The sequence below is a fragment of the Xenopus tropicalis genome, chromosome 1 (genome assembly GCF_000004195.4).
Source record: "Xenopus tropicalis strain Nigerian chromosome 1, UCB_Xtro_10.0, whole genome shotgun sequence".
NCBI classification, from domain to species: Eukaryota; Metazoa; Chordata; class Amphibia; order Anura; family Pipidae; genus Xenopus; species Xenopus tropicalis.
The window spans coordinates 167296910-167324653 of NC_030677.2; the positions used below are offsets into that span (position 1 = coordinate 167296910).

The 27744-nt window shown below is 38.6% G+C and overlaps 1 protein-coding gene across 2 annotated transcripts in view; it reads right to left on the reverse strand.

The window, feature by feature from the left end:
- The window catches only part of adamts19 (ADAM metallopeptidase with thrombospondin type 1 motif 19), a 121963-nt gene that overhangs the window by 36513 nt on the left and 57706 nt on the right, over positions 1-27744 (reverse strand). For both annotated transcript variants that reach the window (XM_031892949.1, XM_031892941.1), the window contains exons 9-11: positions 21907-22047; positions 18257-18407; positions 1021-1122 (exon numbers count right to left, since the gene is read on the reverse strand). In XM_031892949.1, coding sequence (XP_031748809.1) covers positions 1021-1122; positions 18257-18407; positions 21907-22047 — 394 coding nt within the window. The remainder of the gene's footprint in view (positions 1-1020; positions 1123-18256; positions 18408-21906; positions 22048-27744) is intronic.

The following is a 27744-nucleotide window of genomic DNA, read 5'->3' on the forward strand; positions in this document are numbered from 1 at the left end:
TGATATTCATGGAAACTAGTTTATTCGTGGTTTCCGTTTCAGTAAATCTGTCCCTTAATGTCATAATTATGAGAGTAAATGTCAGAATTTTAACTTGTTAAAGCCATTATTACAAGATTAAGTGGACGATATACCAATGCTCAAATTCGAAGTTTTGCTACATTTTGAATTTTTTTTCTGCTTAAACTCATGAATTTGAATTATGGTTTAAAAAACTGCAATGTTTGATATTTATTAAGTTCAAAAAATCTGAAAATGTAAAACGTCTGGCATTGGAGCCATTAGAGAGATATTAGATGGATGAAATATACTGCAGTAGGATGCTGTCCATTTCAAGATCTGTTTAATTTGTTTTATATGTTATATGTGATACATGCCACAGGGCACTTGTTATATTGTATACACAGGCACTTAGTTTGCATTTCCTTGTGTGCACTAAATAAATTCACAGAATTTTGTGGGTTAAATGGAGGTGAATATGGACTGATCCTCCTCTTCCTGTGGGTATTTAAACACTTGTTTGTATTTGTACTAATAGGCTTGATAAAGGGCTGGATTGAAGCCCAAAACGTTGCCTTTGGCACTTGAGTAAAGATTCACATTTTTCAAAACAACCGGAGTGCTGCTGTTTTCATCATTTTTGAAAATGTAAAACGTCAGCATCTAAAAGTTTGTGATTATACCCGTTGAAAATGGTTGGTAAAATACAAATATGATGCATTCAAGTTTTTTTATGGTTTAATTCGATCAAGCTTTTTATATTCACATTTTTTAATAAATAAGCAAATATTCACGTTTAATAAAATAAAAAAAAATATTCGAAAATATGCCTAATAAAAATCAGATTTTCTTGAAAGTACCTCTATCAGTCAAACATTCATCACATATTTGGAAAATATTATGAGAGTCCACATATTCATACGTTCCTTATTTCTGCTTTTTTTTCAAAGTTGAAACTGTGTAATCAAAAAACATTTTGTAAACATATCTATTTCCTAATAATGGCAAATATGAACTTACCTTTTCTAGTCCGCACCTTGTTCCATCCATTGGTGGATCCAAATTTGTTTTACATTCTTTTTCACCATCCAGTTTACACCACAGCCCTGTACAAATAACATGCTAAAAAATATATTAAAAATAGAAGACTAATAAAACAGATATGTCATACAGGTCCAATACATTATTCTGAGCATACATAAAATTAAAAATGCACAAAACCACTACATCTCTATGTGATACGGATATGTACACAATGGTGTTATATTAAAAACCAACTAAAGACTTAAAAATCAGTGCACTGTAATCAAAGTAAATACTAAAGAAATGTTGAAAAATGCTTTCATAATTAGCTCAAAAACATGGATTTTGTTAAGAAGAAAACTAAAAAAAATACTTTTGCAACTCAACCTTTCATGATTAGGGAAAATAGTCACAATTACACACCCCATTTTTACTGAATATATATGTTTACTGAAATATTCATATATAAATATATTTGGGTAGATATATGACATGGTATTTGTAACTATTTAGAATTCTATCTGGTTGCATGGGTCAGGACCCCTCATAACTTCAACTAATAACTATGGTAGATTACTAAAACCACTGCCTGGCTGCCCTCAAAGATCAGTTTCTATAAAGAACTAAAATAAGTGTGGGGTGGGTTTGGTTTTACTATCCTGAAACTTAGTTCTTGTTGTATTCAAGCAATCAGAGTCTACCAACAAAACGCTTATTACATTATTCAGTTTTAAAAAAAAGAATATTTTAAAATCAGGAAAAATTCATAGGGAAAAAACAGCTACAAGAAATAGGCCCCATGAGAAAAATGAGTTCAGTTATTTCTTGCTCTGAGTGCTACATCTTACTTATTCAAGAATCCTTTTGTTCTGAGGACTGGTACTTTGCTTTCAGACATCGTAAGAATGCAATGAAGAGAAGGATCATAAAGAATAGCTACTGCTACATATGCAAAGCAGACCGGCACACACCATGTAACACTGCACTACATACATTTATCCCATGTGCTTTTACACCACAGCTGCACATGAAAGAGAAAAATGGAATGAGAATGCCACCCAAGAGACACATACTGTATCTACATTATTAAGGTAAAGCAATTCTTGCCAAAATGAGCACACACGTATATGTATTCTATATACATATACAAACACATAACCAGAAATACATTTTTGTTTTCCTATAACTCCTTTTTACTTTAATAGCAAATATATTATCATTTGGTAAAGTCAATTAGTATATAAACTATTGACTACAAGAGAAAAGTCTTGTTAATCATACCTAGGTTCATGCTTCTTTCCCTTACATCTGCTATAAAATCAAACTGTAAAATATAACACCTACAATGTGGGTTCTACTTTCTCCTGTACAGACACTTATCATCCCTCTCTGACATCATGTAACAATAGCATGGTATCCAATATGAAATAATTCATAATTATAATAAATCAAGCAGCCATATAGGATAACCTGTAGACTAGAGCTAGTCAGACACTGTCTGAGAGTGTAACAGAGAGTGCAAGACAGCAAAACACATGTAGGAATTTAGTCACATTGAAAAGACAAGAATAGAAGATGTCCAACCTACGGTCATCCAACAATTGTAAAAATCCCACAATAGTCCAAAGTTGCTTTAATGTTGCCTTTATCTGGTGCATTTGGTGGGGTGTTATGTGAGTAATATAATGCATTTGGTTAATGCCAATAATGATTCAGATTCAATTTCGTAAGAAAAAGGTTTATCACAAGATTGAATATAAGATGCAATTAATTTCAGAAAAAATGTTTTTTACTGTTTGTCTCATGAGAACTCTATTGAAGTATATGGGAAAAAAACTGGAACTGAATTAAGAAAAAAATGTTTTATGCTCAAATGAAATCTAGTTCATGAGTTCATGTGATAACTGAATTTGGCCCTTTGTACCTTTAATGTATATGTCTCTCCAACTCAAACAAACCTATTTTCCTTACTGCCCAGGTGGCACCTACAAACTAAAAAGATTGTCTCTTCAATCTGGTCCCAATATTATTATTGAAATTAAAAAAGAATACCTTAAAACTTAAAGTTGGCATCATGGTTATGTGCTATAGCAGCATGTGGATATATGCAAATAAAAGGAGACATCTGCAGAAGAGGAAGGGAAACTTGTTTACAGTGCCTTTGGGACTTTTTGATCTTTCTCCTATTTCTTCTTCGTCCCTTCCATGTCAGTACGCATGGGCAGTATTGCCCCCACAGCTAGGAGGTAGGACCTATATACCAAAGCCAATCAAAATTAGCCCTTACCTATAAGACCATGTGACTTCCTCCTCACCACTGTTATTTTTTGTCCTACTGAACAGGAGGTAGGATCTCCCTCCTCACCATTTTGTGATTTCACAGTTTGATTTTTCTTTTGTTTTTGTCATTTTATTTATTTATTTTATTTTTTACCTCTGTGTATACATAGAGGGATGATTCCCAGGTAATGGAGAAGATTTTACCTGATGCCCCAATAAGTAAAGTAATCAAACTTTCACCTATTGGGAAGAAATGCAGGTGTGGGCATACCCATGGTCCTAGCCTTGTGCTAAAATAGCCCCCTGCTCTATTCCCATGTATGCACAGTATGCAAACAGCTGCTTAGTGGGAAAGTATACAGGCGTGGGTATTTCCACTTTCCTGCCTGTGATCAATTGAGTCTCCTTTTTCCTATGGTGTTTTGAGCCTTTGAAGACATTTCGGACTAAAGGGCCATGGGTATGGATATGGGCTAGTGATAACTAAGCCTGAATCTGGTGAGTATGAATCTTCAGTCTCCACTGTGTGTTTGAAATGCTCAGTGCACTGAGAAGCCTGCATACTAATGAGCTAATTATGGCCCTCAGCTGAAGGCTGTCTGGGTTCTTGTGGGAGTTGCCATGCTGCTGACTACTCACTGCTATCTGGTAAGGCTCCTTTAGGGCACTTTGCTATTGATATCTTTAGTGTTTTTACTGTAAGCCTGAGTCCTCTGTGCAGACACAGCAGGTATGGGTGCAGGTATGGGTGCTCGTATGTGTGCTCATTTACACCAGGTGCTTCCAAGACTGTTCTAGGAGTTGCACTGCTGTAGCAGTATGGTATCTCCATGGGCGTCCACAGAAGGGGGCAAGAGGGGGCACTTGCCCCCCCCTGGAAAAGTAGCAAAAAAAACCTTACTTTCTGCACTGTCTCCTCAAGCCCGTTTTTGCTGTGCTCCGATTGGATCTTTCTTCTTGTGGATTCTCCAATCAGAGCACAGCTTCCTTGACAGACAGTAAAATTGACCAATCAGAGCACAGATGCACACAGGGATCGGGAGATTTTGCAAACTGGAAACAAATGAAGACTGAAAAGAAGAATCTGCAGCTGTAACTTTACCTGAGAACCAACTCTCAACTTTTGCTGCAGATTTCATCCCACAGGCACTATACACAGGCACTATACACAGGTACTATACACAGGTACTATACACAGGCACTATACACAGGTACTATACCCAGGCACTATACCCAGGCACTATACCCAGGCACTATACCCAGGCACTATACCCAGGCACTATACCCAGGCACTATACCCAGGCACTATACCCAGGCACTATACCCAGGCACTATACGCAGGCACTATACGCAGGCACTATACCCAGGCACTATACCCAGGCACTATACCCAGGCACTATACCCAGGCACTATACGCAGGCACTATACCCAGGCACTATACGCAGGCACTATACGCAGGTACTATACCCAGGCACTATACACAGGCACTATACACAGGTACTATACCCAGGTACTATACCCAGGTACTATACCCAGGCACTATACGCAGGCACTATAAACAGGTACTATACCCAGGTACTATACACAGGTACTATACCCAGGTACTATACACAGGCACTATAAACAGGTACTATACCCAGGTACTATACACAGGCACTATACACAGGTACTATACCCAGGTACTATACCCAGGTACTATACACAGGCACTATACACAGGTACTATACCCAGGTACTATACACAGGCCTCTGTTCTGCCTCTATACAGATTTCAAATGGGGGCCAAAAATATTGCTCTGTGAGGCTACAATTTTATTATTATTATAATTTTGTATTACTTATTTTTCCAAGTAGGCCCCTTAACTATTCATATTCCCATCTCTTGTTTAAACCACTACCTGGTTGCTAGGGTAAATAAGACCCTAGCAACCAGATAGCTGCTGAAATACCAAATGGAGAGCTGCTGAACAAAAAGCTAAATAACTGAAAAACCATTAAAAATAAAAGTGAATTTGAATGCGAACTAGCCCTGATCACAAACACAAATGTTTGCAGATCCCCTCACAGAAATGCGCGTATAAATACTTTAACATACTAAACATTTTAGGGTAAAAACAAAAAAGCCCCCCCCGCACTTTTGTACAGTATCCCTGGGAGTCAGTGGGAACGGCAAGAGGTAGTTGGGAGGTTAACTTTTTACGCCAGCAGCGAATCCACTAAGTGTCACATTAGCTGTAGGTCAGTCTGTGTATGGGCCATCTTTAGCCTCCCCTAGTATCATCCTGCAAAAAAAAAATATATATTTATATATATATATATATATATATATATATATTTGTCTGTTGCAGGATGATACTAGCTTACTTGCCCCCCCTTGGAAAATTTTCTGCGGACGCCCATGGGTATCTCCTTTTCTTACGGGGAGTCTGCACCTTATAACCAGCCTTTCTCCAGGGTTCTGACTGGAGTTTGCATTTTGCCTACAAGCCAATTTTATCCTGTAAGGTGTTTGTATGCTTCTAGGCCTACTTGCTATTGCTGTTTCATATTGTTAGCCTTTCTTGGTGAGTCGAGTCTGCCATGCAAACTCTGCAGGTATTGGAGCTCATTATTACACTGGGTACATCCAGACTGGCTGGGAGTTGCACTGCTGTAGCAGTATGGTATCTCCTTTTCTCGCAGGGAGTCTGAACCTTATAACCAACCTTTCTCCACGGTTCTGACTGGAGTTTGCATTTTGCCTACAAGCCAATTTTATCCTGTAAGGTGTTTGTATGCTTCTAGGCCTCCTTGCTATTGCTGTTTCATATTGTTAGCTTTTCTTTGTGAGTCTACCATGCGGACTCTGCAGGTATGGGAACTCATTATTACACCAGGTGTGCCCAGACTGGCTGGGAGTTGCACTGTTGTAGCAGTATGGTATCTCCTTTTCTCACAGGGAGTCTGCACCTTTTAACCAGTCTTTCTCCAGGGTTCTGACTAGAGTTTGCCTTTACCTACAAGCCAGTGTTATCTTGTTAGGTGCTTGTATGCTTCTTGGGCTCCTTGTTATTGCTATTTCATATATGTAGAATTCCTTGTGAGTCAAATCTACTGGGCAGACACAGCAGGTATAGCAGCTCTTATTTCATCAGGGGCTTCCTGGTTTAACTGGGGTTTCTGCTGTGGCAGTGGTGTACCTTTTCCTGCTTATTTTATTTCTGCAGGCCCTGGTTGGGTCTTTGGCTTAAAGGAGAATGCAAGTCAAAATTTAAAAAGCATACTGCCCAATAGTCCTCCTATTGTTTAGTAAAAACGCCACACTTTTGGCTCACCTAATCAAATATTTACTCACTTACTTCACATTTTCTATCCGTTTTCTTGAACAGGCAGCCATCTTTAAAAAGGTGTTCTCCCTTCCTTTCCCTCCTTGCTTCATACTGCACATGTGTTTCATTCCCTCCCTCCCCCCTCTGCCAGATCCGCTTCTAATTGGCTGGTGGGCATGTGTAGCTCAGAACAGGAGACCGGATCAAGTTACACACATGCTCAGAGAATAGGAAGGCTGCCGCTGGCAGCCTACAGGAAGGACAGAGAGATTTCAGTGATGTCACTGTAGTCTTCACACTGCTGTAGGCTGCCAGCACCATATCTCAGAGAAGCAAGCAGGGATCTGGGAATTTAGATATGCAGTAAGTACTTAAAAGAATGCCTTTAGACTTACTTTTAATTTATATTAACCTTTCATTGTCCTTTAAAAGGCAGTTTTTTCCTACCAGGTATGAACAGAGTTGTAGTTCAACCACTCCTTTTTCTTTCTGGTGTGTTTACAGGTATATTTCTGTCTGCTAGCATGATAGGAGCCAACATTAGTAAATGTTTGATTGCTCTGTGACTGTCATTTTGCATGACTGCCGGCTTGTGCTATGACTTTTGCTTACGTGCCTGTTGGTCGTTGTCCTGGTTATGGCCTTTGGTCAGCGTGACCGCTGTTCTTGGTCCCTGTTAGCCAGTTTTTTGCTATGTCTCTGGCTTGCATGACTGATGTTCCTTGTTTTAGGCTTTGCCTTGTGTGCCTGTTGACCCTGGCCGTGATTATTGTTTTTGGTTTGCTTGGCCGTTGGTTCTGTCTATGGCCTTTGCCTCACTTGGCTGCAGTTCCTGCTTATGGCCTCCGGCTCATCTGTCTACTGCCTCTGACCCCTGGCATCAGACTTTCTGCTATAGCCTTGACTTGCTTGGCTGCTGGTCCTTTTCATGGACTTTGTCTTGTGTGTCTGTTGGCCCTGATTATGGTCTTTGGCTTGCTTGGCTGTTGGTTCTGTCTATGGCCTTTGCCTAACTTGGCTGCAGTTTCTGCTTATGGCCTCGAGCTCATCTGTCTACTGCCTCTGACCCCTGGCATCAGACTTTCTGCTATAGCCTTGACTTGCTTGGCTGCTGGTCCTTGTCATGGACTTTGCCTTGTGTGCCTGTTGGCCCAGATTACGGTCTTTGGCTTGCTTGGCTGTTGGGTCTGTTTATGGCTTTTGTTGCCCTTGGCTGTGGTTCCGGGTTATGGCCTTTGGCTTGCTTTGCTACTGCCTCTCACCCCTGGCAGCAGAATTTTTGCTATAGGCTTGCCTGCTGGTCCTTGTTTTGGACTCTGGCTTGCTTGCCTGCTGGTCCTTGTTGGCTTGAGTGGCCACTGGTCCTTGGTTTGGCCGTTTTCTTTGCTTGGTTGCTGGCCCTGGTTCTGGCCTTGACTCACTTGGCTGCTTCTTCCATTCTGGCTTTTAGCTCACTTGGCCGCTGGTTCTGGTTTGCTTGGCCGTTTTTTCCCAGTTCTGTCCTTTGGCTTGCTCGGCAGTGGGATCTGATTTTGGCCTTTGGCTTGCTTGCCCATTGGTTCCAGTTTTGACCTTTGGCTCACTTGGACATTAGTTTAGTCTTTGACTTGCTTGTCCATTGGTTCAGACCTTTGGCTCTGGTTTCAGCCTTTTGGCTCTGTTTTGGGCCTTAGTTTGCTTGGCCATTGACTCTGGTTTTGGCCATTGGCTCCAGTTTTGACCTTTTGGCTCACTTACCCATTGGTTTTGGCCTTTGGTGTGACCGTTGGCCCGGTTCTGGTCTTTGGCTTGCTTGGCCATTGGCTCTGATTCTGGCCTTTGGCTTGCTTGGCTCTGGTTCTGGCCTTTGGCTTGCTTGGCCACTTGGCTCTGGTTCTGGCCTTTGGCTTCCTTGGCCGCTTGGCTCTGGCCTTTGGCTTGCTTGGCCGCTTGGCTCTGGCCTTTGGCTTGCTTGGCTCTGGCCTTTGGCTTGCTTGGCTCTGGCCTTTGGCTTGCTTGGCCTTTTGGCTCAGGTTTTGACCTTTGGCTTGATTGGCCTTTTGGCTCTGTTTTTGGCCTTCAGCTTGCTTGGCCATTGGCTCCAGTTTTGGCTTGCTTGCCCATTGGTTTTGGCCTTTGGCTTGCTTGGATGGTGGCTCTGTTTCTGGCCTTTGGCTTGCTTGGCCGTTGGCTCTAGTTCTGGCCTTTGGCTTGCTTGGCGTTTGACCAGTTTTGGCCTTTGGTCCTGGTTTGTGGCTCATTTGACCCCGGTTTTAGCCTTGGTTTGCTTGCCAACTTGCCCTGTTTTCTGTCCTTTGGCTCCCAGGGAGACTGGCCCTGGTTAGGAGCTTAGGCTCATAGGATGCTGGCAATTGTTTATGAGGCTGCCAATTTTGGTGTGCTCCTTGGTGCAGGTGGCTGCTGGCCTTGGCTTAGTCCTTGGCGTATATGGTTGCCAGTCATGCTGTGGTCCTTGGTGCAGGCATGTGGTTGGCTGCCTTTGATATGGTCTTTGGTTCATGTCATGGTGTGCCTTGGCGCTTGTGGCTGTCTACCTTAGCTGCTTTCTTTGCATGTGTGGGTGCTTGTTTTTCACCTTGTATTCCACTCCTTACTAGCAGTGGCTAGTTTAGGGAGCGGTTTCTTTGCAGTTACAGTATCTGAACAGTCCATCAGTGGTTGCAGAGTCATGTATTGCAAGCACAGCGCTAGTTTTTTGCTATTGCTTGTGTGTTAGCTATCTTTCACTCTGGGCTCTTGCATGCAGGGATGGCAGCTGGCGTGTTCTCCAGTGCTTTGCTTGACATGTCCACCACTGCTTTCTGGCAGGGTGTTGGTTTGTCCGCTGGTTGTTTAGCATGCATAGTATATGGCACTTCTGACTTTCATGCAGGGTGGCTAGATGGTACATTGAGTATGGGCTGGCTGTGCACCAGTCGTTCCATGCATGTTTTCCAGTTGATTCCAGTCATGTTTTACTGGTTAGCTGATCTTCCATCTGCAGGTCGTGTACAGTTCCTAAACCTGGCCCTAACATTGCTGGTTAGGTAGCCTCTCAAGGTTGGTAGCTACAGTGAGTGGTAGGAAGTTGGGTTTCAGCCTGTCATGCTCTGTTACAGGCTGGAGTCCCTAGCTTGTTTGTGCCATAGGGGGGCTTGATGGCTAGTGTGCCCATCTTTGGCTGATCTCTGGGGGTGTTGAGTTTGACGGCTGTCAACACCAATTTAAGCTGATACCGGTGTGCTTTGGAGCTAGATGCTTGTGTGCCACAAATATTTTTCTAGGGCCCCAGGTTAGTGCTAAGGATTGGGGGCATAGAGACAGCTCTAGTGGATAATGCATCAGAGTTGTGGTTAACTGGTTGGTTGCTGCGGGGCTGGTAACACCAGTGAACTGCCCAGTGTCAGAGTCATGATTGTGACCATTTTCTTCTTGTTGGCAGAGGATCCTCCCGAGCCGGGCTTGGATGTTTATGGCAACCGTAGTGTGGAAATCCCTCTGGTCCCTGAGAGGATTCTTGTAATGGTCCGTTTTTTCTTGTGGTGCTTGATTTGTTTTTAGCATCTGTTGATATTATTGTTCCCACCCCTTATATTTTAGGGGCATGGCTTGGTAGATCCCATGCGTACTGACATGGAAGGGACGAAGAAGAAAATGAGAATTTCACTTACCTCTTATCGTAAATTCCATTTCTTCTAGTCCCGACATGTCAGTACGGGGTTTCCCATCCCAAATATTTGCTTCTTGTATTGCTTGGCAAATGTATAACAGTGGTGAGGAGGAAGTCACATGGTCTTATAGGTAAGGGCTAATTTTGATTGGCTTTGGTATATAGGTCCTACCTCCTAGCTGTGGGGGCAATACTGCCCATGCGTACTGACATGTCGGGACTAGAAGAAATGGAATTTACGATAAGAGGTAAGTGAAATTCTCATTTTTCATACACTGAAATCAGTCTGTTTTTCCTGGAGCACACGTAGATCCAATACCAATTGTTTTGTTAGATGCACAGTTGGGTGTATGATTGCGGCAGTTATTGTGTTATACAGACAAGATAATACAAAGACATTAAATGTAAAGCTAAAGAAAAATAAAGAAGAGGAGAGAAGAGGTAAAAGGTACAGAAGATGAATTAAAAGACGCCCTAGGCAGCCATGCCTGATGCAAGACAAGAGCAGGAACAGTAGTTGTAACTTTTTGGCTGCCCTTTAACTAGCATATCGTGTCCATTCAGATGTTATATGTTGGAAAGATACACACTGCAGATGGAGTCCTTTAGCTTTTTGGCCAGGAAAAAATATTTTAGGACAAAGTAACTTCTTGGCAAATATGTAGCAAAGGGAAAATGTTAACCCTTTACCCATAATTCTTGTCCTTATTATTTACTTGCAAGACACAAACATGCACACATTTATAGGCTTGATGTAAATGGTTGCCTTTCTTTCAACCCCGTCCCTTTGCGACTGCATTCACATGTGAAAGTTTTACCGCCAAAGCCTGATTTACATTTTTCAGGGCACAAAAAAGTAAAATCTGTTAAAATGTAGATTGTTTTTAAGGGTTCTCTGTGTGAACTACAGAGAAATCCTTTAAATATGGAAAAGTAACATTTTTTAGGGATAAACCAGGGGTTTTTAAGAAAAATAGGCAAAATGTATGATATAAAATGCAGGAAAATATACTCCTGTTGAAATGTATTACAACATGAAGTGCCTAAATGTAAAATCTGGGAAAACGTACAAATGGGGGAAAGTAAAATCAGAGTTTAACAGTAGAGCTTTGGTCATGAGTCCTACAATTAGTGATTCTTATTGATAAACTGGTCTTTTGTTGGGAAACCACTGACTCAAGCTCATTTGCACCTAGGCAGTAACCCATAGCAACCAGGTATAATGTTTCTGTCATTGTTCTGAGAATCTGCATTGGGCTGAGAAAGCTAATCACTGATTGGTTGAAAGGTGCAAATTTGCCTAGTTTTGGTAAATGAGCCCACTGCTCAAGTGTGTCTGTTGACATAGAGAAACCCTTGAGCTCAGGCCTGGATTTGTGTCAGCTACATCTCCCCCAAGCAACTGCAATTACTCTGGAATTATGGGGGAAAATGCTGCATAGTGGGTGAAAAATGTTGCAACTTGCACTTGAAATTGCACTTTGCACACTGTACTTTATTATGTTTTCATCAAAAAAATACATCTTGAGGAACAAATGACACTTTTTGATTAAGTGTTTTGAAGGTAGCAAACAAAGCGACCTTATCAAAGAAAACACTATTGCATTTAGATCACTATCAAGATTTGGTGTCAGAATCATAGCATTAGTCAAATCAATGTCAGCTGTTCTCTTATCATCTAAATCAGTTTATATTTGCATTTATATATGTTTTGTTTGACCTTAAAACATTTTATCACTACTGCAGAATATCTATAGTCCGAGGGCTGCCAAAACCAATGCAACAGAATTTACAATATCTAAAATACAGCAATAAATCTTTTGGATAAAATGATAAACAAAGGGAATACATGCAAAGATATCCAAGAAACTAAACACTGTTAAAAGCCAAATCACACACTCAGCCAAATCTTTACTTTATTCCAAATGTTGAATCTGGGGAACAATGAGTTTGGAAATTATTATTCTTATGTGGGATTATATTACATACTTTCAGCTGTATCTGTGCATGTTTAGTAAACAATGTGGTACAAATGAGATTTTCTTAATGAACCAGAGATTTAACCCCATTAAACATTATATCTAAATATTTATCCTTGCCTTATTAACCTCTTAATAAGCAGTTTTTAAATTGTTTTCTTCAGAGTGAAATATGTTCAATAGGATTATATATACAGTATATGTATATATATATATATATATATAAGTCATCCTGATGATGATCCTATATGAATCGAAACGCATAGATACTTTATTGGAATAAAAGAATTGACTTTACTGAGCTTCATGCTGTGAGTGCTTTTCAAGGAATTGGATATATAGATATATACTGTATATATATACCGAATCAATGTGCATATGTCACTGGTACTCCCTGGATTCATGGGAGGAGCCTATTTAAACAGAGTTTTTGTATGTAAATGTACCTTGAAAAATGTCCCAAAAGGGACCGAAACGTCTGTTGTACATGCAATTCTAATACACTAATATTTATTAGAACCACAAGACCCTTGGTGCTGGTTGTGTTTGATTCGGTATCTATATGGTATTCCGTGCACAGGAGCAGCTACATGGTAGCAATCTTTAGAGTGTGGTGCTGTATATATATATGGTTTATGTATATGTGGTTTGATTGGAAAATAACACTGTGAGAACTTGAATAATATAAAAGATATTTAAAAAGATCTAACCAGTTTATTAAATTTGAGTTTGACTACCAAGACTAAGCTAAGGCCACAGTCAACATAAAAAATATCTTTAAAGTAGCAAACAAATTATTGCATGTGGAGCAGGTATTTGAGACTTAATGGCCTTTAGAATGAGAATGAGAGAAAGAGCTTGAACTGAGCAAAGTTTAAAGCCTAGAGAAAACCAGCATTATTCATCTAATATTCATGTAAGCGAGGAAGAGAGGGGTTGGCAAGTGAGAATTCATATTTTTCTTTCAGAGACAGTTGTCCAGTAAAAGCCATTATCTGTTGTAAAAGGCAATGATGTATGATGGGATAGGCTAAGCAATATATATATATATATATATACAGTATATATATAGAAAGAGAGAGAGAGAGAGAGAGAGAGACTATAGAAAAGAATGCATTACATACACAAAAGTTATGCATAACAAATTGCACATTTTTAAACCCAGTTGATCAAAGACATAACATGAAGCAATGCATGACCTTCAACCTTGTGTTAGTGTAAATGCAAACAGAAGGATTTCCTAATGAAACAGAATACTATTCACAATACACATATTTTGCAGATCTCATCTCAGATACCTATTTAAAAGTCTGTAGTTATAACTTTACTTTACCAAAGACTGATTTATGAAATATTAAACTATAAAATCCAGAGGGATTCCCAGCAGTTGGATACTTCCCCCATTTACTGACAGTTTCTTGCCTGCCAGAAAAGTTTTCTGAAAGTTATGAAACAAGGTAAATGTGCCAGTTGCTCTGAGTGTTATCAAACAAGTACTTTTAATGGGGAGTTAGAGCTCAGTGGCAGTGCTAATCTCTAACACCCACCATGATTGTTAAGGTTTGCATTGCATTTTTTTTTTTTTTTTTTTTTTTTAACGGTCAGTAAGTATTACTACTGGTCATAAAAAATAATGATGCTTCATAAACCTGACCCTCAATTTGTTACAACCAGTAACAGAATAAGACCATAAAAGTAAACTGTAAACATAAATTAAAATATCAGAATTCAAGTATTTTGTATTCTTTTGTTTTTCATGTAATTCCCAAAACCAGATGTCTTGAGGATGACATGTTTTTTCTTCCAGGATGTTAGGCAGTACAGCCACATAAACCTCCTGGCCCTATACAATTAAACACAATAGAAGCTGGGTTGGCCTGCATTCTCCTACAAAAGCAGACAGATGTCTTATGTCAGACAGACCAGATAGATTGGATGATCGAGCAACCAAAAAACCCTGCATATATAATATTCTACCCATATCAAGGTTATAATACATTCAGACACCATCCGGATAAAACCAAATGTATATAAACTGCTAAATGCATAGGAGAATCTTAATCCATTGGCCTGTTGATTTTCAAGGGCTGGTATTCAGACAGGGTAGAGAGAGAATATCAAACTATAAAGGAAAATGTCATCTTAGAAAGAGCAAATAACATGGTATCAGACTGCCCAGATTTATTAGTTTTATGTCAGTCTCCGGCCATCAGTGGTATTCTGGCAGCTGTACTTCAAACAGCTGGATACTAAAGGTTGGTCATTTTTACATAATATTTTATTTCTCAAATTGTGGCTCCTACTTTCTTTAATTGACCCCAAGCCTGTTTTACTATAACTGCAACCCCAGTTTTACAAAGAAACTGAGCTTTGGATTTTACCACCCTTCTTTATGTAATAGTGCACTTTTTATCTGCTATCATATTAAGTTCCAGCTGGTTCTGACAACATTTAAACTCATTTTCAAGTTGGAACCATAAACCTTTGTTGAAGAGCATCCAAATCTCAAGGCAGCACACATTTACAATACCATAGCAGGATTTACTTTTGAGTTTCTCGATATTAGTCTCTTTTTTTATCTCTTCCAGCTGTCAGTTGTGTTCATAGAAAGCGTGATAGTCGGCTGCTTGTCCCTCTCTGCTTATAAAAGTGCTGTTCTTTAAAGCATGCCAGACCACTGTCATCAGCATAGAATTAAGAAAACATTTTGTTTGGGCTTGGTAGTGATTCAAATATAGAAACAACATTTTTAATGCTTTGTGACACTGAGACTGTGAAATTCTCCAGAACCCTAGCAGTGTGCATTGTATGTAAGCTAAAAGTTCAAAATTCTCTCTTGTGTAACCTTATGAACCCAGGACAACCAATTACTTTTACAAATGTGTATAGGGTTGCGCTTTACCATATGCTTTGTCAGAATTTCTGCATCTTGAAACTTGATGAATATGTTGTGCAGGTAAGGATAGCACTGGGAGTTTTACTATGTTGTTACACAGTGTATGCACTCAAGGGCATTTGTAATTCATGGGGGTTTTCCAATTGAAACATGTTCAAATGCATAATAAAATACATTCATGAATTACCACTTAAAAGAATGTATTTGTACAATATGGGTATAGTTTATAAAGGCAGATGACAACAAATAAATGTACCAGCAAACCACAGTTTTATTTCCTTATGTGCCAGGGTGCTATTCTCTCTGCAGCCAGTGTATGCAGAATGTTTCTGTCCCTTTTCTTACTCATGCACGTTGGTAAAACTAGGAAAGACTAAACATGTTTAGTAATCCAGATCTCCTAATAAAAAACAAAATCAGTATACCGGTAAACTAAAATTTCAACGAAAAACACATCTCTTATGGTCCCCTTGGATTTCGGTATAAAATAGTTTCTGCTGAGAGTAAGTTCAGCTAATACAGGTATAGGACCCATTATCCAGAATGCTCGGGACCAAGGGTATTCCAGATAAGGGGTCTTTCCGTAATTTGGATCTTCATACCTTAAGTCTACTAAAAAATCACTAAAACATTAATTAAACCCAACAGGATTGTTTTGCATCCAATAAGGATTATTTATATCTTAGTTGGGATCAATTACAAGGTACTGTTTTTTTACTACAGAGAAAAAGGAAATCAGTTTTAAAATTCTAAATTATTTGATTAAAATGGAGTCTATGGGAGATGGGCTTTCCGTAATTCGGAGCTTTCTGGATAACAGGTTTCCGGATAAGGGATCCCATACCTGTACCAGTAAAAGCTTCAGTGAAGGAAGAGGATGTGTTACACATGACCAAGACTTGCCAGCACACCTCTACCCTTGCATGATAGGTAATAATCATATACAAAATTAAGTGAATAGACAGTTTTCTAGTACAGGTATGGGACCTGTTATCCAGATTGCTCAGGACCTGTCGTTTTCTGGATAAGGGATCTTTATGTAATTTTGACCTCCATAACTTTATTCTGCTAAAAATCATTCAAATATTGAATAAACCCAATAGACTTGTTTTGCCTCCAATAAGGATTAATTATAGTTGGGATCAAGTACAAGGTACTGTTTTATAATTACAGAGAAAAATGAAATAATTTTTAAAAATTAGAATTATTTGCTTATAATGGAGTCTGTGAGAGATGGCCTTTCCGTAATTCGGGACTTTCTGGATAACGGGTTTCCGGATATGGGATACCATACCTGTAATAGTTTGCAGTAGAAGACATGATTCTTTTGTCTAGTATGGCATTTTTTCTTACCAGTGTTTAAAGAAGAAGGAAAGGCAAAGTCAATTGGGGGTGCCAAAATGTTAGGCACCCCCAAGTGACTTAAATGTCTTACCTTTTACCCCGGGCTGGTGCCCCTGTTAGGAGAAAACAGCACCAGCCCGGGGTAGCTGGTGCGAGTGCTCCCTTCTTCCTTCCTCTCCTGCAGGCGAAATCCCTGGGCCGGGGCATGCGCAGTAGAGTGAAAAGCTGACTTTGTTGTTAAAGTTCGGCTTTTCACTCTACTGCGCATGCGCAAGTGTGCGCGACAGGAAGGAGGAAGCGCTCCAGGTACCCCGGGCTGGTGCTGTTCTCTCCGAACAGGGGCACCAGCCTGAGGTAAGAGGTAAGCGATTAAAGTTACTTGGGGGTGCCTAACATTTTGGCACCCACAAGTGACTTAGCCAGTGAACCAATTGCAAAAATATTGGATGAGCCAGAAATTTAAGGGGGGTATAGCTACTAACTCTTATGTGGGTAGTTGTAAGGCTGTTAAGTATTTGTTCATCTAACCATCCAGTTGCCATATTTAAATGTAATAGAGTATGCTGTTTGTGGTCCTCCTGGATAGTGACACTTTAGGTGTAATAAAAATGTATCTTTTCAATATGTGTTATGCAATTGTCCTTCTCATAAGCTCTATCGAAATATCTTTATTTTACCAGTTAATTGATCTCCAGTAATTTCTAGATGGATTGGATGGAGCAAAAAGAATAGTGAAGAAAAAGTGGTAACTGGTGGAGTTTTGCTCTCAATCCCTTTATAATTTCATATCTACTGGTTTCCTTGTCTATATATCTGAAGGTGCAAAACTTAAATAGAGGTTTTGCTAACAGAGTAGTCCAAGCAAAACAATTGTCAGTGTCTGTGTGATTTCACAGTCAGAATACATTGTTTTAAATGCAATGAAAGTCTTATATGAGTTTATTCATATTGGTGTATAAATAGGCAGGCAAAAGAAGAAGGCAAGGCACTGTCCACGTCAGTTCTTGCTAGTGCTGGGTAAAGGAGAGCATACTTATTCCAGTTAAAACTTCAGTGGAGGAAGAGGATGTGTTACAAGTAACCAAGGCTTGCCTACACACCTCTACTCTTGCATGATAAGGGATAATAAGATAAAGAAATGAAGCAAATAGACAGATTTCTAGTAAAGTCTCAATAGTTTGTAGTAGAAGACATGGTTAGATTCTTGTGTCTAGTATGGCATTTTTTCTTACCAGTGTTTTTTCTTACCACTTCTAATCTACATATTGTGCTGGCAGTTGAAAAAGTGAACCCAATTGAAAAGATAATGGATGGGCCAAGGAAGGGGGGGGTGGGAGTTGGGATATACTGTAGCTAGTAACTCTCATATAGTGAGTTCTAAGGCTGTTAAATATTTGTCAATCTGACCACCCAGTTGCCATTTTTACATTTAAGAGAATATGCTGTTCTCTCCCAATTAAATCAGATATCTAGATAGACAAATGTTCATTTATAGATGGAAATGCTTAAAAGAACATAAGAACAAAGAAAGCTGCTACTATACAGAGACATCTGGAAAATTCACCACTATCTTTAATTGCTGTGTAAAAACAAAAACAAATATGTAAAACCTATTTTAGTATATGTACTTAGCTATTACTTTTTAAACAAACACGACATGTGCAGAGCGTATAAACAGCGCAAGCCAGTTATAAGAATAGGTTTACTAAATCATGTCTCAGTGAATAGCAAACATTCTTCAAACAGCCTTGGAAGGGGGATTTTACTATGTACAGTACCTGCATTTCTTCACAAAATGAAGCTGCTGGTCCAAAGAGAATCTGACATTGTTCGTCTGCTGTATACGTCATCCCTGGCACTTTGGAGGGAATTATTCCAGAACTAAGGCTTTGGGGATTTGTCTGCAGCAAGCAGTTACTGGCTTTCGACCTGGTAACAAACAGGGTTTTAAAATGTGGAGAAAGAAAAGTGGTTATGAATAAATTCCTATAAACATGTATTTTACTGTAAATATAAAAAAAGATTAAAGATAATGAGATTTTAACTCAGATTGTATCCTTTGGGAGAAAATGGTCTGTTAGCAATTAAACCTTTTCAGCATTACAAAGCCTCTATCTACTCTTTTGTTTGATATGTAGAATGTTAGAATTAGTGTATATTTTGCTATTCTGGGTACAGAAATATTTTTTTTATTATTGCTATGCATAAAACATCACAAGTGGAGACATATTTATCAAAATTCTGATTTTCGTGGTTTTTAAAACCACAAATACACTAATTTCTACTAAAACCACGAATGTCTAGTCATTCATTAAAAGATCGGAATTAAAAAAAACATGAACAAATTAAAATGAATAGAACACATAAACCACATATTTTATGGTTTTTACGTTTTCCTGCGAATCTTTGTGGACTGCCAACCACCACCCCCCCCCCCCCCATCCAATAAAACCTCTAAAACCACAAATGAAATTAAAGTTTGTTACAATTTGCACAGCAATTGTTACAATTTGCATAGACAGCTCCTACTGACTTTTAGATGGCTTTTTGAAGTTTTGTATTAGTGGTTTTGATGCATTATAAATGTTGTTTTTTTCACAAAAGATGGTGTTTAGTGCAAAAAACACAAATTGTAAAAAAAATATGAATGTTAGTAAATGGGCCCCTTGGAATTCCCATTATTACTATTAGTGGTACACACCATAAGCTAGGTGTTAATCTTTCAAATAGTAAAGGTCCCCATACACTATAAGATCTTCACCCGATATCCCCACCTACGAGGCCAAACGATCGGATTACATTTGCGGCCATGGGACAGTCGGTTCGGGGACCGCATCAACGAGCCGATGCGGTCCCCGATCCGACCGGATTTTCTAACCTGGCCGATCGAGATCTGGCCAATTTCAGGCCAGATATCGGTCGGCCAGGCAGCTCTGTTCTGCCCATACACGGGCCGATTAGCTGCCGAATCGGTCCAAGGGACCGATATCGGCAGCAATAGTCGGCCCGTGTATGGGGACCTTAAGTCTCACAAGTTAATGACATAGGTGGGTCTGTCCAAGATTGAGGGAATGTTTATGAACTATAACCATTTAGGTAGCAGCACTACTAAACTCTAAGTAGATAATACCACTGGGTTTTGTATAGTTGTGTTGTGTTATTCACTTTTTCTTTTCTTCAGTGGTTAGTAAGAATCAACAGAAATATCTGTATTAATTTGGTTACTGCTTAAAATGAAACATTTAGTAAAATATAATTTTATAATGATGATAATATATAGTCACCTTAGACATTAATATGAAAGTAAATGTTCAGCATATACCAGTGTTTCTCATAGGCAGCAGTACCTCTCATTATGCTTTATTAGTGTATCACAAAACAAAAACTTAAAACCCTTCTGAAGAAACTGGCACAACTGGACAGTGACATTTTATTTTTAACCAAGTACAAAAAAAGATTATCTCAACAAGTTATCTCTGTCTGTAACTTCCATGAACACTCTCTCTGGTCTAACAGTATATACTGTATGCTGTGCCATTCCAGCTTTCATTTATAATTTGCCTGGGCCTTGGTGCTCTAAAAGCTTGCAATGTATTGTTACTGTTAGCCAATATAGGTATCACTTTTCCAATATTTTGTATTTGTGTTATTTACTTTTTAGTTATTACTTTTATTAGTGTATATAATAACCCTACATTTTAGATGGACTTCGGCAGTTATTAAAATACAGCAACAACATTTATTAAAGTTATGAAGAAGCACTTCACTCATTTCTGCTCAAAAAGTAATATGTTTGGGCCTTTCAGTCATGATTTTGTGCTGACCATATTACTTAATTTTTGTATTATGTGTTGCCCCTACTGACAACAGTGCTATGCCAGGACTAAAACCTGTGTCACCAATGAATTTTTATAGGTGTGTGGGAGTCACTGGCTGACCTGCAGGCAGGAGCATCACAACTCCCTTGGAATATCACCCAATGGTCATGAGAAGTCACACTGCACACGATCCTGTCTTTCAATCCATGAGCTACAGTAGATGAACAGATTGCAAAGGAACTGTCCTAGGTTTCAGTGACTATTACTGAAGCATAAATAACTTGCAATAAGATTATAAGCTCTACGGGGCACGGACCTCCTTCCTACTTTGTCTCTTACCACATGGCACCTCATTCTGTATTTATACAGGTATAGGACCCATTATCCAGAATGCTCGGGACCAAGGGTTTTCTGAATAAGGGGTCTTTCCGTAATTTGGATCTCCATACCTTAAGTCTACTAAAAAATCAATAAAACAGTAATTAAACCCAATAGGATTATTTTTAGTGATGGGTGAAATGTTTCGCCAGGCATGGATTCGCAATGAATTTCCGTGTTTCGACATTGGCGGATTGTTTCGCGAAACGGATGAAAAAATTTGCAGCGGAAAAATTCGCTGCGCGTCCAAAATCGCGGGCGACAAAACAATAGCCATGGGCAACAAAAGAATAGCCGGGTGACAAAACAATAGCCGCGGGCGACAAAAGAATAGTCGCGGGTGACAATTTTTTTTTTACTTTCACCATTTCGCGAATTTTTTTAAAGATTCGCGAATTTTTTTAAAGATTCGCGAATTTTTTTAAAGATTCGCGAATTTTTCGGCGAAGCGAAATAGGACAGATTCGCTCATCACTAATTATTTTGCATCCAATAAAGGTTATTTATATCTTAGTTGGGATCAATTACAAGGTACTGTTTTATTATTACAGAGAAAAAGGAAATCAGTTTTAAAATTCTGAATTATTTGATTAAAATGGAGTCTATGGGAGACAGGCTTTCCATAATTCTGAGCTTTCTGGATAACAGGTTTCCGGATAAGGGATCCCATACCTGTACTTATTTATTGTATTTATTATAACACATGTCCTCCCTGTATGTAATTATGTATATTGTAGAGTGCTGAGTATCCTTGTAGTGTTCTACATACATACATAATTAATCATTTATATAATGATATACAGTAGTTTTACATCAGAATGAAGCTGAATGAATCTTTACAGTGAACTTACTGTTTATTCCTCTTTTTAACTAAAAATAGCAGAAGTAGAAAAATGTCCAACATAAATAATAAAGTTGCATTTTTTTAAGTCTGGTACATCCATTTGTTTTATACGTAGTTTATTGGTCACAGCAAAATATTTGTGTTACTAATATAAACTGAGACTATTTGTTAATTAACATTTGCTCTGTATGGTAAAATACTATTACACAGGCTTAGAAGAGATATACAGTATCATGTAAGTTAAACAATCTGTACTCAGTAATATGGCATCATGAAATTCACGTGCTGTGAAATAAAATACATTTATCTTTTACGGACCTTACTGCATCTGCTTTGATGTTTTCCAGTCAATGAAACAACATCATGAACAAACATAGTAGAAAAATACCTGAGGAACCTTTCAAGGTCTTCTCTGCTACATCTGGACCATGAGACATCGCCTAGATTTTGTCCTTTAATCCATTCACCAGACATAATATGTAGACCATCTGCACAAGATGGATGGTCATTGTCATGATTGATTCCCATGCTGATTTATGTACATAAAAGGAAAAAAAGTAACGAAAAAAATTACAATCAACAAAACGTTTATTTCCTTTTTTTATATTTGATTTATGTAGGACTGTAGTTAAGTGACGTATACATGGCATATCATGATAAATAGCACATTGCTACATTTTGTGATACAAATATCAACATCACAAAGTCATTATTAACACACTGCATTCCCCATTAATAAGAAACTTTATGTAGGGTTTTAAAAATATAAAACACCTATTGATGATTTGTTCTAATAAAGATTAGCTTTAGAATATTCTGGTATCATCACCCAAAATTACTGTATATTCAACATTAAAATAATTTTTACATAACTTACCATTGTATTTATTTAGAGTTTTGCTAAATTCTGGTTCCCCTTTAATATAAATCTTGGTGTATCTTTGCCGATTTGGGACCAGACACTACCAAGGTGTCGCTAGATTTGTTATAATAAATGCAGATTGACAAAGAATAATTAATTTAAATGGATCTATTTTAAGTATAACCAAAAAAAAAAACTTTTTAGTATATGTAGGTTGACTGTCTTCTCCTGTTCTCCAATATGATTATCCTATTCTATATATGTAGGAGCAGTGCTTGAATTGGGGTGTAAAAGTGGCGGGATGCCTTTTGTTCTATGCACGGTCCGGCACAAATAAGCCCTATTCACAGATATAAGCCCCACCTACTGCTGAAATTAGCCTCACTCAGCAACACTTTTTGCTTCTAAGTGTACATAAAAATGGCAACACTATGCTTACTTTCTCTTTTATTGCTCTGTGCCCATTCTTTAATTTTTTTTAACCTCTTTCTGTACATCACTCAGCTTCTCTCTCCCCCCCCTCCCTTTCACTTTCTTTTTGTATCTTCCATCCTCTACAACCTACTCAATTCTCTCTTCTTCTGTTCAGTTTTCTTTCTCCTTTTTTATCTCTTTTCCTATGCACTGTTCTATTTTTTGCTTATAATCTCTTCTAAACTTGTTCTGCTTTCTTTATCTTTTCCAACATTTTTTATCCTTTTTAACCTTTTTTTTTATTTTAATCATTTCTATGTCACCCCTTTCTTTTTCCAATTTGTTTATGCTGTCATCGCCCTCCATAATTCATTCATTCTCCATTTAGCTAATTTTTTCTTTAATATTCTCCCTTTCTGCCACGCACCATTTCTTAACTCTTCACCATGTCTATTCCACTTTTCTCTGCCTATAAGCACTAGTTTACAACCCCTTATTTTCCATCTCACCTGCTTTTTTTCTTTCATTTTCAGGCCCATTCCTGTACCCCATCTGCCACCCCCACCCTTTTTGTGATGTGCAACAAATCTTTCAAAACTTTCCACAGAGCATAAGAATTGTACCGTAGGAGAATCATCATGATATAAAATTATTATTTCAGGTATGGGATCTGTTATCTGGAAACCTGTTATCCAGAAAGTTCCAAATGACTCCAACTGCGCATTTGCACTATGCTGGTGATTGTATATCTCCATATACAGACTTTACCACTTCCAGATTCTAAGGTGAGAAAGCTACAATGGTATAATGCTTTCCCAGGACAAGTATCCTGTACAGATTGCACCTGGACAACTTGTAGAAAGTCCACCTTTTAGGTTTGCCTTATATTCTAGCAAAAAGTATTTTATTTTATGTGCTCGGGAACACACAGTATATGGATTGCTCTCTAAGCCCCTCCTTCATGAGCTCATGATACAAGTAAAGGCTGCATCTCTAAATCAGTCACACTTAAACATCCCAAGTGCCTCCCTTGCAATTAATGCACAAATAAAGTCATCTGGATAACAGTTACTTGCGTGTCCAAATGTTCCTAGACACTTTCACTTATCTAAGCCCCCTTTGTGATCTTTATCCAGCACACATGCTCATTCAACATACTGTTTCCATGCGCCACTTAGACCATTCCTCAGAGGACCCAGATGAAGCAGCCAAGCGAACCTGTGTCAATTGCTGTTGTCTTTTTATTAAATTAGCTATATACATCTTTACAAGATCCAGAATTAGATAAACGCGAACTAGAAAAAAGAAGAAAAAAAATAGCAATTTTTTGCTAATTTAAAGCAGTGGTGTAACAACACGGGCTGGGCCCCCTCTAGGGGAAAACTTTGAAATAGGCTAGACCTGGCACATAGAGTTCTTCTTTGGTCCCTGCCTCCCACTCCACTACCAACCTGAGTGCCTGCCTGCTTGTTTGTTTGAGGTGGAAGACAGAAGGGGCTAGTAGAAGGAACTACCATACTGTACATCAGACCCTGCAGCCGGGCCCTCCTGTCCCCCAGCCCCCCCTCCCCACCGCAGGGACTACTATATAGTAGTAACAACACTGATACAAAGCTTTCTCTTTGTCATCTAAGGATTGTATCCTATGGCAACTGTTGTTCAAAGGCAAATGGAGTTTTCGATGTTGCAAAATCACCACATAATACTAGACACATAATACTAAGCCATGGAATACCAGAACTAAGTTGCAAGGAAAACGTGATATCATCAAAGCTAAAATTTGACATTTTGGGAATTACTAAACAGTGATTTAAGTTGACAACCAAATGTAGAAATAGTTACATCCTTAATAATTACAGTATTATTGAATAGTATCTTGAGACTCAAGCATATTGACATAAGCAAAAAATAGACAGAGAACTTTTTTAAAAGATTTTTTGTTCACTTAGAATAATTAAAAGCAAACCCAAAGCCTAGTGACATAAAGCATGACTTAGTGGAATATATATTTAGAAATATATATATTTGTTAGAAAGTCCCTACGGCATGAATATGATCTAGCAGGGGATTTAACGGTTACTTCATTCTTTAAGTTTTATCCATTTTCTCATGTCTCCAGGAATGGACTGTCACAACTGGTATCTGCATCTGAGGAAGTAGGCCAAAATATTGCGCAGCCTTGCACTCCTTCACTAATGTAGATTAAATACTGAGGAACCAATCATTTGTTTTGTTGTTTTATGGCATACGGCTGGACCCTGACAACTTTTACCCAGAAAGCTAGGAAGCAGCCATTGATTCTTATATTTTATGTCTAGGTATCGATTTTGAACAAATGAAAATTGATGCTTAATTGATGCTCAAAAAGTCAACTAGTTAAAGAAAAACTAGTATTACTAATACATCCATATTTACAAATGATTATTAGCATAAAGTTTCTTGGATAAAAAAAATGTGGGGGTGGTTTAAAGGAGCAGTAAACATCCTTGTTCATCATAAGTTAAATGAATAGGACTTATGCTGAACTTACTCTTTGCCTATTCTTTTAATAAAAACAAATCCATGGTTTTGGTTACTCCATGTTTGGTACCAGTATTTAACCACTCCCTTCTCCCCTTTGCTGTCTGTTTTGTTAACAGGAGTCCACTCTGCAGGGAGGATTATCTTTGGAATGTTAACCAAAGAACCTTACAACAATATGCAAAAATATTTTCAGCACTAGCTCTATTCATTAAACTCCTGCTGTACAAGGGCATATACTGCCCCTTTAAAAGCTATGAAAAAAACTAGGGTCGTGGCATTTCCCTACAAACTACCTGATATATGTGGTCAACAAGTGGGTTTACAAAGACCATCCTTTCCCTCCTAAATACATAGTGGGTTAAATGGGGTGCATAGAACATGTGGGGTCCCTATTACTTGTGTCAATAAAAGGAAATTACCTATAAGAATATATGTGTATTAAAAGTTGTTGTCATTTAGGGGAATGTATGTTCGCAATCTATATTTCCCAAAAGTGGAAAGGTGGTTAAAAAAAAAATATTAAAACTTCTCAAACGTCATTCATTTAATGAAAGGTAGGGTGGTAATCACTGACAGTGTCGCAGCATAAATGCAATATCCTGTTATTGGTCAGAGCAGCCTAGGTTTGTGCCCTCAGCAATTAGTGAATTGAATCCTGTAACCAACTGTGCTTCCTTTTTTGTTCCCTCATAATATATATCTCCTCTCCAGACTAAAGGTGGCCATACACGGGCCGACTATAGCTGCCGATATCGGTCCCTTGGACCGATTCGGCAGCTAATCGGCCCGTGTATGGGGCCAAACGATCGGATTATTATTTTTTTTACCTAAATGGTCCCCGATATCGCCCACCCGTAGGTGGGGATATCGGGGGAAGATCCGCTCGCTTGGCGACATCGCCAAGCGAGCGGATCTGCTCGTGTATGGCCACCTTAACCAGTACTACAATAGCCAAGCAAAGCCACTGAACACCTTACAACAAAGGTATTAGCAGAAATACACTATATTGTACTGAATATTAAAATCTAAATAAGATGTTTTAAAGAAATTGCCTTTAAAGCAGATTGCATATTACTGCTTCTCTTGGCCCCTTTCCTTAGAAAAAAAACAACAAACTGAAAACTGGAATGACTTTATGTACTTATATTGGTTATAAAGCTACACATTTCTTTTTATTATCGTGCTCTAAGTCACTCAGCAATGGAACTACATCTCCCAGTAGTCCCAAAAGGTCAGTTTTTTATGTAGTTCATAAAAATTGTGCTACTGTACCTGCATTTTTCCCAAAGAAAATTATCTTGGAAAAAAAATGGGAAAAAAATTCTCAAAGTGTTTCAAAATGACAAATGGGTCAGGTCTAGCTTGTGGAATATTGGAATGATCTCCTAATGTGCTTTAAGCCTTAGTTGTCTTTTTTATTTATTACTGCATGCATGTTCAAAGGGTGGGAAACATAAGCTAGTTGTTAGAGATGTGTAAAATGTTCATAGACATTTGGCAACATTCACCAATATTCATATGAGCTTCGAAAGCATAAAAACGAATAAAGACATTTGGAAAATGACAGAATACAACTGGCCTTTTCATTCCATATCTGATCTGAAAATCCAAAGTATATTTGACTACAGCCCATGTTTATAAAAGGATAGGGGTTTGACTATGCTATACATTTTGGGATATATTTTAAAATGTCAGGAACTATTGCAAGAAATTCAGCTTCCTTTCATCTGCACCTAACTATGCAAGAGAATCAGCCAATCATGTGGGTATTCTGATGCTGGGGCATTATTAAAAATAGAGTATGCCAGAACATCTCCTTCTCAGCTGAGCCCTGTAGTCAGGTTCTAGTAAGTTGAACTGTAACCCTCAAACTTTACGAAACAAAGCAAACATAGGACAATGGATGCAGCAAAACTAAACAGTATACAGTGGCTCAAACAACTGAAACTTAGGGGACAGAACTTGTAAGGGCTGTGACACACGGGGAGATAAGGTGCCGCGTGACAAATCTTCCTTGTCTCGGGCGACTAATCTCCCCGAAATGCCAACCCACTGGCTAGAATGTAAATCGCCGGTGGGATGGCATACCCAGCCCCTGCGATTTGCTGAAGTTGCCATAAGAGGAAACTTTGGTGGCTTCAGCAAATCTGTGGTTTATAGGAAAAAGGGAGGAAGTATCCTGCTATTCAGAAATTAGGAACCAGGAAATGGGGGACTAGCTTTTGCAGCTGAGACGATTTTCTTGGGACAGTCCCAATTTTAAGAACTCAGCCCGCAGTCCCAGATTCTAATTGAAAAGTCATTTCCCTTTGATCTCCTGCACTGAATGTCAAAAAAGATACAAAGTTCCTCAAACTTAATTAAATAAGTAGCTTTTGGCAGAGAACCCAGAATACTAAACAGGCAACACCTTACAATTGTAACTAA